General features: G+C 33.9%; 2 protein-coding genes across 2 annotated transcripts; one reads left to right on the top strand and one right to left on the bottom strand.

The window, feature by feature from the left end:
- The first annotated feature begins 3,542 nt into the window (after nucleotides 1-3,542).
- On the top strand, nucleotides 3,543-6,314 carry LOC104100663 (GDSL esterase/lipase At2g04570-like). The gene is made up of 3 exons (XM_009607939.4): nucleotides 3,543-3,947; nucleotides 4,924-5,413; nucleotides 5,900-6,314. Exons 1-3 carry the CDS (start codon nucleotides 3,576-3,578, stop codon nucleotides 6,094-6,096), a joined length of 1,059 nt encoding a protein of 352 aa, XP_009606234.1. The 5' UTR covers nucleotides 3,543-3,575; the 3' UTR covers nucleotides 6,097-6,314.
- A 706-nt stretch (nucleotides 6,315-7,020) lies between these two features.
- LOC104100664 (protein disulfide isomerase-like 2-3) lies at nucleotides 7,021-13,184 on the bottom strand. Its single transcript, XM_009607940.4, has 9 exons — nucleotides 12,981-13,184; nucleotides 12,176-12,334; nucleotides 10,330-10,443; nucleotides 9,651-9,808; nucleotides 8,793-8,892; nucleotides 7,994-8,170; nucleotides 7,754-7,899; nucleotides 7,482-7,628; nucleotides 7,021-7,400 (listed from the first exon to the last, which is right to left on the bottom strand). The coding sequence occupies exons 1-9, from the start codon at nucleotides 13,101-13,103 to the stop codon at nucleotides 7,226-7,228; spliced, it is 1,299 nt and encodes a 432-aa protein (XP_009606235.1). The 5' UTR covers nucleotides 13,104-13,184; the 3' UTR covers nucleotides 7,021-7,225.
- Between the last annotated feature and the right edge of the window lie 322 nt (nucleotides 13,185-13,506).

The following is a 13,506-nucleotide window of genomic DNA, read 5'->3' on the forward strand; positions in this document are numbered from 1 at the left end:
CCCTCCGTTCACAACTATGAACTTTGCACACTTCTTGAGAAATAATAAATGAAGTGTATAATTTACCATGATATTCATATTAATTTATGTATATTTTTAATGGATTTGAGAAAATGATTTGAAATGAGTAATTAATACTATGGGTATAACAGAAAAAAAAATTATCTTCTCTTGATATGCTAAAAGTGACAAGTAAAAGTAAAAATCTATTTTTAAAATACTGGACATGTACATTTGAACGGCCAGAGTATTTTTGTAGAAACCAGGATTCTCTAGCGTTGAGCCACATTGAACTCACCATTCAGAATTGCCATTAAATGAGTCACCTAATAAGACCAATTCCACGAGCTTGCACCACGTGGATGGCCCCAAGAAGTTTTCCACCTTTGGATCCCGGATCCACCGTGATATTATCGGGTTCATCTGAATCCAATATTTTTGATCCGAACCATAAATTTATGTATAAGAGTGAAGAGTCCATTATAATTACAACAAAGAGTAGATATAAACCCATAACTTTAAAAAATATGATAAGTTCAATACTAAAAATGTTAAAGATTGATCTCATAAAATTTAAATCTTGAATTCGCCCGTGATTGAATCAAACTTTTGTGGCTACATCTTTTTATTAGTACTACGTACTTGTTACATTTCCAAAGTAGGAATGTTTTCCTATTTTATTATACGTCGAAGAATCAATGAACTACATATGTACATTCATTATGATGATGCAAATTTCGGAAAGGAAAAAACTGCAGTGAGATAATAAAACATATTTGATATTCTTTCCGTTTCAATTTAGATAAGGTAGTCTGATTTGACACAAAATTTTAAAAAAAAAGTTTTGAAATATGTGGTCCTGAGTTTAAGGGACAACAACTTTGTGGGACCATTAAAATTTGTATGGTTATAAAAATTTATAGTTAAGGGTAAAATGAATAAAATAAATAGTTTAAATTTGAATTGCTTTCAAATATATGAATGTGTCATTCATTTTTAAACGAATTAATAAGGAAAATGTATTAATTTGGAATCTTAATTAACTTTCTTATAGCTTTAATCTAAGGTTTAAGAAAAATGAAAAAGAACTCGTATAGATGAGCAAGTTCATGTCCCCTATCATGTCTCCCTAAATTCCATAGCCCCGCTAACCACCAATATACCTTTCATTTGCCGTATATTTTACGGCGTACTCCAAGGTATGCAAATGGACAGGGGCGGAGCTACAGTAGTGACTGCGGGTTCGGACGAACTCAGTGATTTTTTTCGGAACCTTATATTTATATTAAAATATTTTTTAAATTTATATAAATATATAGTGCCGAACCCAGTAATAAAAGGGGTTTTGATTCAATGGTAAGGCTGTGAGTTCGCTGGGAAAGATGGGAGTTTCGATTCTCGCCGAAAGCGGGAATCCTAGCTCCGCCTCAGCAAATGGATATACGGCTTTGGTTGGTTTCTTAAGTTGCAGATATTAGAAATGAGGCACATTTTCCTCTATTTCCAACAGTTAAATTGGTGAACAACAACGAAAGTTGGTCAATTGAACACCTTTGACTAAAAAAATATATTAGTATATATATACGTCAAATATTATTTTATATACTTTCGGGGAGATTCATGGTTGGGCTACTCATTTTGTGCTATATATAATGTTGAGCTAGCTTTAGAGCCCGTTTGGACATAAAATTTGATGGAAGTTTTTTTCAAAAAAAAATCACTTTTTTCGAAATCAACGTTTGTTCATAAAATTTTCAATTTTCACTTGAAGATGCATTTTGAAAATTTTTAAAAATTTAAAAAATTACAAAAAGTTGTTTTTCAAAATTTTCACTCAAATGACTCACAAAACTTCAAAAATAACCCAAGCTGAAATTTATATCCAAGCACAACTCTAAATTTTAAATATCATTTTCACTAGAAAAATATTTTCACTATTTTTTCGAATTTTACAATTCTTATGTCCAAACGCCTACTTAGTATTGACCCGATTTAGCTTCTCAATTCTTTTCCCGATAAGCCAATAGTTCAGTAGTTTTTCGTCTATTAACTTAAAATCATGAGGAAACCAACTTCAATTCCATCTAGAAGTTAATTATGTTTTCTTAAATTCTTATCCTCAATAATAAACAAAAAGACGTCCGTTCTTTCTTTTAAATGTGCAGTTGATCTTTTGCTCAATAAGTAACAGGGTAAATATGAATACAAGTAATGGAAAAAATACATGCTCTCACCAGCAAGTTGGAAACTTGCAAACCAGAGAGAAATACATTCCTTTAATTTTTTGGATTAGTACAACTAAATTTGTCACGTATTATTGTGTTGAAAATAAGTAGTTGTTGCAGTGAAAAAATAAATAAGAATGTACCTTAAGCCATTATTATTCAAGCAAGAGTAAAAAATTACCTTTAATTTCTACAATCGATTTGTAATCCTAAGCGTTGCTTTCCTTAAGTCGATGGTCTATTAAAAACGGTTTTTATATTTTCATAAGATAGGGGTAATGTCTGCGCACACACTACCCTCTATAAATCACACTTATAAAATTATATTGTGTATGTTATTGTTGATATTGTTGACTCGTAACCCTGAGCGAACATTTTTATACGATAGGCTGTGGACATTAAGTAAGAACCTTAACCATAAGGACTTACTAAAATACAGTTTCTAAGGACTCCTAGTAAAACGTTTCCTTCCATCAAGAAAACCACTGGATATATTTTGCATATATATAAAATCATATATTTATACTTGACTTAATACTTAATGCAGATCAATACATTTTAATTACATACATACCTAATATGTGAGCCACATTAAATATCTCTAGTTTAAGAGACTATAATTTCTAACATTTATAGCTACAATTAATTTGGATTAACAAAACTAAGTTCATCAACAGAAAAAGAAAAATGCAGTCAAAATTATTTCTACACGTCAGGAGATCAGTTATCGAAGTATGTTTTTGGTATTAGTAGAGACAAGGGCGTATTTGAACCTATAGTTTTCGCTCATGCCTTGTATTTTTGTCCAAAAAATTATTAGAGCTTTGAACCAATTAAATTAAAGTAAAATTTCGAATCTGAACTCATATTCAAATTTGAATCCGTCTCTGATCAGAGAGAAGTGATGTCAAACTCAAAATAGTACTCCTAACTCCTAAGCATATATATTCAAGTTTCAACAACAATATGTATGGTTGTTAGAGGACCACAAGACAAATAGGATCATTTCAAGTGCACTTCTTCAGTAGAAAAGGCTAAATTAAACTTTTCTATATCAGAGCCAAAACAAGTACGAAGTTGGATTCATAAATTAATGCACCTATTTTTTTGGATTTGGTAGTTTTACAAAATCCACTTTCCGTCATTACAATGTCAACACGAAATGACCCTCGTGTAGCTCTGTGTCCTTGTCCCTATACTGCCTAAAATTGTACACCTATTTATTATAACCCCCAACAAAATTAGTTCATTCATGACTTTGGTCTCTCCTTTTTTCACTACTAGCCTTTAATTTTTGCACTATATAACCACTCAACTACATAGCACGAAAATAACCACAGAGAAATTAAAATGGCACATATTAGAATATCATGGCTCCTAATTATAACTCAAATTTTCTTGTTATTACTAGCTAAAACAAATGCCAAAATTCCGGCAATTATTGTTTTCGGCGATTCATCGGTCGATTCGGGTAATAACAACTATATTCAGACAATTGCGAAGAGTGATTTTATGCCATATGGTAGAGATTTTGCCGGTGGTCGGCCGACAGGTCGGTTTTCTAATGGAAGAATTACAACTGATTTTATTTCGGAAGCTGCTGGTTTAAAACCAACAGTTCCAGCATATTTGGATCCAGCTTATAATATTTCTGATTTTGCTGTTGGAGTTAGTTTTGCCTCTGCTGGAACTGGATATGATAATGCCACTGCTGATGTTCTCGTAAGCCTCTTTGCAATATTCTTAACATGCTTTTGACTTTAGAGCTTGTACTTGTAGAACAGTTTAATAAAAAAATAGTACTACTGCTACTTTGATTGGCCTGGCACTTGCCCCTACAGGCGACGTCCGGATGTAGGTCGCGCGCTTAAGCATCATTCATTTCCGGAGCTAGTTTTACAGTGTTATTTGTGCGATCAAAGTACATATTAAAAGTCTATAAGAAAAATAAGTTATGTTTACTCTTAATTGCAACCTTTGAAGAACAAAATCCTGTGGTCTTGGGCTTAAGGGAATAGTATGATAGTATCTTACGAGTATATTTGGGTTGAAGTAGCTAATAATAATTAACATTTTGGAAGTTTATAGCAGTTTGATTGAAAAAAAGGCAGCCCGGTGTACTAAGTTCCCGCTAGCTATGCGCGGGGTCCGGGGAAGAGGCGGACCACAAGAGTCTATCGTACGCAGTCTTATCCTGTATTTTTACAAGAGGCTGTTTCCACGGCTCGAACCCGTGATCTCCTGGTCACATGGCAGCAACTTTACCAGTTAGCAGTTTGATTGAATATAAAGTTTAAGAAATAAAAGAATATTTTTGACAAAAAAGTAAAATATATGCAAGGTACCGAAATTACTCTTATTATGAAGAGTTAATTAAAGGTGATAAGAGTTTCACATGTTCTAAATTTTATCAGTGTCCCGAATTGACATAAAAGTTTCACATGTCACTTATTATTATTTTTCCCTAATAATACATCGATTTTCCTATCAAGTGAGGTCCCAAAAAAGTTATTTATGTTAGAATAAAATACGAAATTGTTTACAATACAAATTGGTGTCATATTGTCTGAAGTGATTAAGAAGAAAAGAGTGTTATATAAAATGGGATAAAGGTTACGTTATATATGATCATAATCTTACCATGCTACTCTTGTCGTTTTATTGAATGGCTTCTATTGCATGACTTAAATTATTGCAGGGGGTCATACCCTTATGGAAAGAATTGGAGTATTACAAAGAATATCAAAAGAAACTAAGGACTTATCTTGGCGATGCAAAGGCAAACGAAGTAATAAGTGAGGCGTTATATGCCTCAAGTCTTGGAACAAATGACTTCCTTGAAAACTACTACACAATGCCTCAAAGAAGATCTCAATACACTGTGGATCAATACCAAAGTTTCCTAATTGGAATAGCCAAGAATTTTGTAACCAATTTGTATAATCTTGGAGCAAGAAAGATATCACTAGGTGGACTTCCTCCAATGGGTTGTATGCCATTAGAAAGAACATCAAATATGGCAAATGGGAATGAATGTTTGGAGAGTTACAACGTTGTGTCTATGAATTTTAATGATAAGTTGAGTGATTTGGTAATTGAGCTAAACAAAGAGCTTTCTGGGATTCAAGTTGTTCTCTCTAATCCTTACAACATTATGCTACAAATGATTAAAAAGCCTTCCTTATATGGTACGTCTTTCCCCTTTTTTTCCTTTAGTTAATTAAGAATATATTTTTTGATAGCGTAAACTCTAGTCAAACTCTTCTATATTGGTCATAATTAACATCACTTCACTATAACAATCAAGTTTTCTTTGGAACCAATATTTCATGTTATGTTATAATATTTTTTCTCTATACCATCACTTCACTATAGCAATTAAAAATATCTTAACCAAATGAGACTATTATAGATAGGTTCAAGGCAGCTTGAACCTTTTGAAAAACCGAAGTACCATAAATAGTTTTAAATATGATCCCGTAAAATAATATTTCTAAACTTATAAGATATATTTTTCCAATAAACAACTCCTCTATATTGATTTCAACTATTTTCTACTAGTGCTATAACGTCTTAAATATTATAGTACTTATTAGAGTTTAAGTTATACACTTATAGTTTACACTGTCACATAAACTCATAGTAAGTATTATGGTAATCTTGTTATTTGACAGGGTTTGAGGTGGCTTCACTCGCGTGCTGCGCAACAGGACTATTTGAGATGGGTTATGCGTGTGATCGATATAATCTTTTCACATGTAAAGATGCAAATAAATACATATTTTGGGATGCATTTCATCCAACGGAAAAAACAGATCGTATCATCGCCGACCATGTGGTTAAAACAGCTCTGTCCAAGTTTTTAGAATAATTATAAGATGGAGATTATCTATTTGTATGCTTTGGTTATTCCATAAACCCATATATAATTAGTATGTAATTACGTGTGTATATTCTTAGATTGAGTGGATTTCTAGTTACGTAAACTGGTGTTGTTGCGTGATGTTCTTTCATCCCTCATACGAAGAAGGATATGTAATATGAGAGGATGAGTGATTTTATGTTGCTAATAGAATTACCTTTTATTGATATTGTTCTTGTTCTATACTCTTTTATTTTTCTAAAAGTTAGTTCATAGAAAGATCAAAAAGAGTTCATAATCATTTTTATGGTCATTCGAATTGCTAATCTAAACAATTTGATTATCTTTTATTCGATTGTGGAACTAGTTACGAGTAAATTTTTATTTACGAAGCTAATAGAGAAAGAGAAAAACTTCTTAGTTATTATATTCGCTCTGAAGGGACAAGCAGGTAAATAATGAAGAACCATGTCAAAATCAATGAGAAATAAAAAAAAAGATTGACTTTTAAACCATGATAATCTAAATTATTCACGTAAAAACACTCAAAAAGTCAAGATTTATATGCCCATTTTCCTATCATTTAATTTGTGAATCTCTTATTAGTTAACCAGAATATCATCCACGAGCTTGGGAACCTGTTTCAATCTACTCAGTCATTTACCAATTATTCATTTCAAGATTCATATACTATCATTTGTGAATCTCTTAAAAACTTTTAAGACTTAAAAACTTTTAAGAAAGGGAATGCATTCAATTATCGAGGATCAATCAAAATATCATGACCATCCACACGATAAATAGCTAACTTTGACAACAAATACATAGTCCAGATAATCTTGAAACTTTTCCCGGCAATACAAGGTGGTGTAGTGCTATAGTCTGCAATAAATATTATGTTCTAAACCTGTTATAGCACTGACTTGCGTAATATAACAACAGAAAAAGTGACTTCTGATATATCCCCAAGAGTAACAATCCATGTAAACTTCCAGAGGAAACAAAGGAAAAAGGAAATCTTTTGAACTGGGGATGTCAATCTGATGATGAATAAACTATAACACGGTAATACACGGCTTGTTACGTCAAAACTGTTTCTAACTAGCTTAACATAATACTCCATGAGAGTGAAGAAGAATTATAACTCATCCTTGTTTGGTGTGTCGTCGCCCATAAGTTCTTCAAGGGAAAACTCATCTTCTTCAATGATTTCCCCATCTTTTCCATCCCATGCTTCAGTTTTTACAATTGAAGGAGTAGCAGCTAATGGAAGATTACCTTTTCCACCAAGTCCAGCTTCTTTCACAAAATCTCTGTATACGCAAAATGAATAGTGTCATGTTCAATCCCAAATACAGTAGGGAACACAAAATGGTGTGGGCGAAGTTACTTACATTATCGGCTGGCGCTGGAACGCACTCTTAAGAGGTGCATATACTCCTTTTTTAACATTCAAAGCTACCATAGCTGGATATCCATAACCACCTACACCGACGTGCTTTTCAAGGTCTGGTTGCTTACCAGCAGCCACCCAAACGTAACTGTAAAATTGACCAAATATTAGGTTTATGTCTATATTCGAGAATAGTTCAAGCCACATGATTGTATTACACCTGAGAAGATTTCTATTGAAGAATAGATTGCAATATGTGTGGTGTGCACTTGCCTGTAGGGATTTCTCTTGAACTTCTCCGCAACAGATAACAACATTTCTAGGTATTTGTTCCTTCCTTCAGCCTTGGAATCTAATATATCCGGCAGGAACGAAACAAAGCAGATTGCAGCAGAATTACATTTCTCTTCCATGACATCCTTCAGTAGGAAAGAGATCAAATTAAGTCATATTTTAATGGTTATAAAAAGCAAGACAGAAGAAGAGTTCAACGGATTATTAAAGTAAGCTTACTGGGTTAGTCAACTCAATCACTTCAGGAGGTGCAACATTTGTTTCCAGCTGCTCTAATCCAAAGGACTCAATGGCTGATGCTGTTCTTGCACCTTCGTATGGGACAGGGCTGTCCTTGTCAGCACCAAATACCAAAATTGTGGGGAAACCTTGGACATTGAACCTGCTCATCAAAGACTGATGACAGACCCTAATTAGAATTGGGACATTCATAAGGTATTGTTAAAAGTTAAACGGAGCTCCTATCAGAAATTCTGTTTCTATTTGTAATGTCAAATCAAGGGATGAGAACAACCATATCATCCTCACTTTCCATGTATTGCATATGATAACCAAGCGTATCTCACCATTTTGCTTGGTGCTTTTTATTCTTTTTTCGCGAAATGTCTAATCATGCTTGTTAATTCAAGTTCATGACCTTGACTTTTAAGGAAGCTAAGCAAATATTCCTATTCAAAGATGGAGAAATTGTGTGAACAGACATAAAGCAACATATGATTATAGAGTTCGAAATTATCAGAAGAACAGAGAACTGCAGGCCAGAGAATATGAACAATCAGAGAACCATCAAGAATGATAGTATAGCTAATAAATGATTCATTTTTTTTTGGGGGGGGGGGGGGGGGGTGTTGGGGGTTGGTTCACTTTTGACAGGTTCCACTTTATAACTCATGGTAATAGGTGCAAGCAACTTTAAATTAATACAATTTAGTCTCCACCAACTACCTTCATGTGTTCTCTATTTTTCTGTTTTATTAATATGACAGATGTCTAACTGATCATAAGATTCCAAACTTACCTTCTCTGCATCACAGTCTACGTGGCCCAGCTTCACCTTACCCTCAAGGTTCTTAGCAGCTTTCTTCCACTCAGGAGCAAGCTTTTTGCAGTGCCCACACCTTAAAAGAGCCATTTAAATTTAAGATCTCAGTAAGTAAATAGAAACAACATACCAATCAAAAAAAGTAAATAGAAACAACATATAATCTAAAAGAAAATAAGGGTGAGAAGGGTCTTGACATCAAAATTGGTAAGCAAAGCATAAAGCTGGATGGAGGAAGTAACTTATGACTCATCAATCACATTCACATATACCTTTAGCACACGCATCTTCAGAAACTTAAAGAGTAACCTTTTCATACAAAAATAAACTCTAGCGAAAAGGTCCACCTTAAATGTTAAGGGCCTTCTAACTTCCAACCTTATAGAGAAACTGACGTTCCCTACCATATAATTCTTCTCTCAGGTTTGTGAATAGTTAATTTCTTTGAAATGACGTAAAGCACTACATTTACTTGAACACCTAACTATCAGAGTTTACACCAGGTGAAATAATGTCCTGCAGTTTCCTCCCCCAGAAACTGGAATTATAAGATTAAGCAATGGGCCACAGAATTTAGGGGTTACTGATTACAACAACCTAGAGTCATTTACAGATCTTTAATCTGCGCCGCGCCACCGCACTAGTCTTAAACAGTAATTCGACCACTCAACTGAAACATTCAGAAATACTTTCAGCGAATGGGTTATCACCATGTGAAAGAAAGAAACAGCATATATAGACCAACAGAAAGGACCTAGACTCGTGCAAGTACAAATAATTTAGTGGCTGGCAAGTGGCAATGAAGAAACTAAAGTCTTAACAGTTGAAACTTACCAAGGTGCAAAAAACTCAACTATCCAGAGATCTTTGCTCTTAAGCACCTTCTCATCAAAATTTCGTGAGTTCAACTCTACTGATGCACTAGGCTCAGAACTCTCAGAAGATCCTCCTGTTGCTTTTCCATGTACTCGCTCCTTCAGCAGTGTCTTGATCTGTATGCAAAGCAGTTAACATCAAAACCTTTCCTGGTTTCTCATGAAGACTCAAATGGGGCATGGAGAAAGGACTCAAGACCATCATTCCATCAATTGTGCAAGACATAATGATTAAAAGCTCGTTAGGATAATTTATCAGTTAAATAGATTATTTACTATCATCAAATGTGTAAAGTGTAAAGAAAATTATCATGCTTTAAACAAATATAAGGAGTGAAGACATAGAATCCTTTTTTTAACAAGTAAATGAATACAGCTTAACCCCAGATATCATTAAAAAGAAATTTATTCATCTTAACTACTAGATTTGGATCTGGCAATGCATTATATCCGGCAATAAGAAGATGCACAGCAGAATCATTTGATTTGTTCAAGACAAAGAGCTTTTGCTGAAGATGAAATTGTAAAAAGGCAGTAAAAAGATATGATGCTAGGTAACTTTTAACATAAAGAAAACTTGGAAAGAAGAAAGCCCTAGTACAGACTGACTTTCAACCAATGTAAACAATGACAATTACCTGCTGCAATGCGAATTCGGCAATTGGTTTCGCTTCACGTGCCCCTTGGTAATCAACAGGAGGTTTTCCAGGTGCAAACACCTTGATGGTAGGAAATCCTCTGATGCCATATTCCTAAATCACAAATACATGAGTCAGCTTTATCATTTCTGAATTTATCTGAGAGTGTGAAACAAAAACCTTAAGTTCGACCCATTGATACTCTGATGACACTTGGCATCTTTAGATTTTAGAATTTTCATTAATTGATAAGATGTATGAATGTGCACAGAAAGATGTGAAAAATGAGAGAAACAGCACCATAGAACCAGATCAAATGATTGAAATGGGTCACAAATTCCGACTCCAAAGATTCCAACCAAATTACAGTGCTTTTTTAAAAACGAAAAGTGCAAAGGAACGACAAGGTCCATGGTTTTGAAGAGAAAAGCAAGAAGTGAGACGCGTTCTTCTTTGAAGTGAAGCGCAATATATACAAGAAATTAAAGAATTTCCAACATCTGTGAATTTAGTACAATAAAAAGTAAATTGTAATTAAAATAACTCAGTGTCCAATCCAATATACTATAATGCTGATGTTGTTCCAACTTCTCAAAGTTGAGAATTGAGATTGAAAGATGCGACTGGTTCTCATTAGAATCACTTTGTGCACCACTGTTTGATGCACAAACTTCTCTAAAGTGCATGGCTTCACCGATGGAGTTATGACCCCTTGCTTCACATTGCTTCCACGCTTTAAGAGACAAAATGATGCCTTTTAATTACACTAAACCAAATTGTCCTAATTTGACTTTACTACTCAGCTTCTTCCCGTATTCTATTAGATTGGAATCTTACTCAGGCAAGGGAGACTATAAGCTATTTTAGATTAGTTCCCAATCCTCCTAGTATTATTCTATTTCTTAGAAAAATTGGAACATGAAACCATGTTCTAGAAGCTTCAGTAGCCGACTAGCCGCTGTGAAAATAAAAATAAAAGTGGACCAAGTCATAGCAACTACGCACAAGTTCAATAATTCTTTAACTTTTTTGGTTGTTTCAATGATTCTTTAACTATGCTAAAACGTCAAGGATTCTAATTATTTCTGTAGAATTAAATGGTTCAAAAACAGCAAGCCAGTCATTGAAGAATAGAACCTAAGTGAGATAGATAGAATTCGTTTAGCTAATTTTCTCCTTTACTCTAGACATATAGTCATATTCATCTCTATATAATCAGGGATACTTCCTTATCATGTTAAGATTGCTCCAAATACCTCAATCATAATGCACAAAATAATTTCCAAAGCGTAGAAGCCCAGAACTGAGTGATCCACCATAATTCAAGCAAAGTCTATCTGTGTTATATGAATCTGGGCATGGATATGTATTTTCTACAGTATACTCTGCTATGAGTATGTGCAGTTAATTTCAGTGTATGCTGAAGAATTTGCACAAAGTGGTCATGCCCATGTCCCAACCCATACGATTAAGTCCACAGATACGAATGATTTCAGTGACACAGGGTAATTAAATGACGACATGTATCTCACTTCTTTCTTTTTTCTTTTTCCAAAGAAAGATGATATACATCTCACCTTTGAATGCTCTTTCAGTTTTTATCAATCAGTCATCAACATTTTTTTTTTGATTGTTTGTTTCAGTCATCACCATCCCTTTAGCATATTATCTCTGGTCCATAACCAATACCATACTAGAAGGTTTCATTTCATCATCTCAATACAACCGTATCTGATCTCCTTGCAGATTTTAATAGTTCTTGTTCAGGTTACAAGACAGAAGACACTACTATAATTGATTTAGTAAATGAATATCCACGTTTAAGACAACATTAACCAAAAAATACCTGTGCGAGGGATTTGTGAGCATCAGCGTCAAGAGCTGCTACGGTGGCAACACCTTTCAATATAGTAGCTGCCTTTTCCCAATGGGGTGTCAGAGATTGACAATGACCACACCAAGGCGCAAAGAACTCAACTAAAACAATTCCATTTGAATTTAGCACCTGCAATCACCCATTAATAGTTGAAGTTTTTTGAAATGCAATTTATACTTTGCAGTGTCGAATACATTAAATAGCTGATATAAGGCAATAAAGAACCCCAAAGTAGGATATAAACACATTTCATAAAGATTCAGATGGGTACTAGTTTTACCCCCTGAAAACTTTTTATTTTTACTTGATTAAGTTATAATTTTTGAAAATGACAATTGAAGCTTATACAGATTGCTGTTTTTCACTCTTTGCTAATGATACAAAACTTAAAAATATTAATTTTGCAGTGTCAAAGTAGTCTACAAATCATTACCACTAACACATACTCCAATAAAGCAGTGCATAATAGCTAATAAGGACTAATAGAACATCAATGATCCACTCTGTAGAAAATTAACAGTGTGTGTTTTTGCCCTAAAACCAAGAAAGAATGGCATTAATCAATGAAATAATTCAGGAAAAACTCAAATTCCAGTTCATCCATTCCCAAATATTACACCAACAAATACTGATCTCGCGTTTAGAGAAGACAGTCATGGATATTACAAATGGGTTTTCCCCTTCAACTAAAATCAAAGCGAATCTATGTTATAACAATTGGGTCTTGAATGAAAATTGGAGAAAAATAGGGAGCTGAAAAGAAGGGAGAAAATACCTTAGACTTAAAGTTGTTGGGATTTAACTGAAGAACTGGGGATGAAGGTCCGTACAATGCATTGACGGTAGCAATAAGGTGTACAACTATCAATAAAAGTGGAACAATCGAAGCTCGATCCATTCTTTTCTTCTTTCGTCGTTTCTGTGAAAGAGAATTTTGGAGTATTAATGGTGAAGGCTAATATTATCGAGGAGTAAAGAAAGAGAGAAACACCATGTTCTAATTTCTATTGCCGTGGCAATGACTACGTGGTATTAACCAATTAGAGTTGTCCATGTCAGCTTATGATGTTATATCGGTTTCAGAGATCCAACACAATGAGACTGGACTCGATAGTTGGAAAAACAAAAAATGGACGGTATGAGTTGTTTCCCTTTTTTTTCCCTTCTTTCAAGTACTAGAAAGTTCTAGATATTTTCACCAATACTTTGGTTTTTTTTTTAGTTTACCATTTAGTATATGATGTTTATTGAAGTGATTAATTTAGATTCGCACGTGAATAGACCCTATTAAGTTGGAATAG

The sequence above is a fragment of the Nicotiana tomentosiformis genome, chromosome 7 (genome assembly GCF_000390325.3).
Source record: "Nicotiana tomentosiformis chromosome 7, ASM39032v3, whole genome shotgun sequence".
Taxonomy (NCBI): Eukaryota; Viridiplantae; Streptophyta; class Magnoliopsida; order Solanales; family Solanaceae; genus Nicotiana; species Nicotiana tomentosiformis.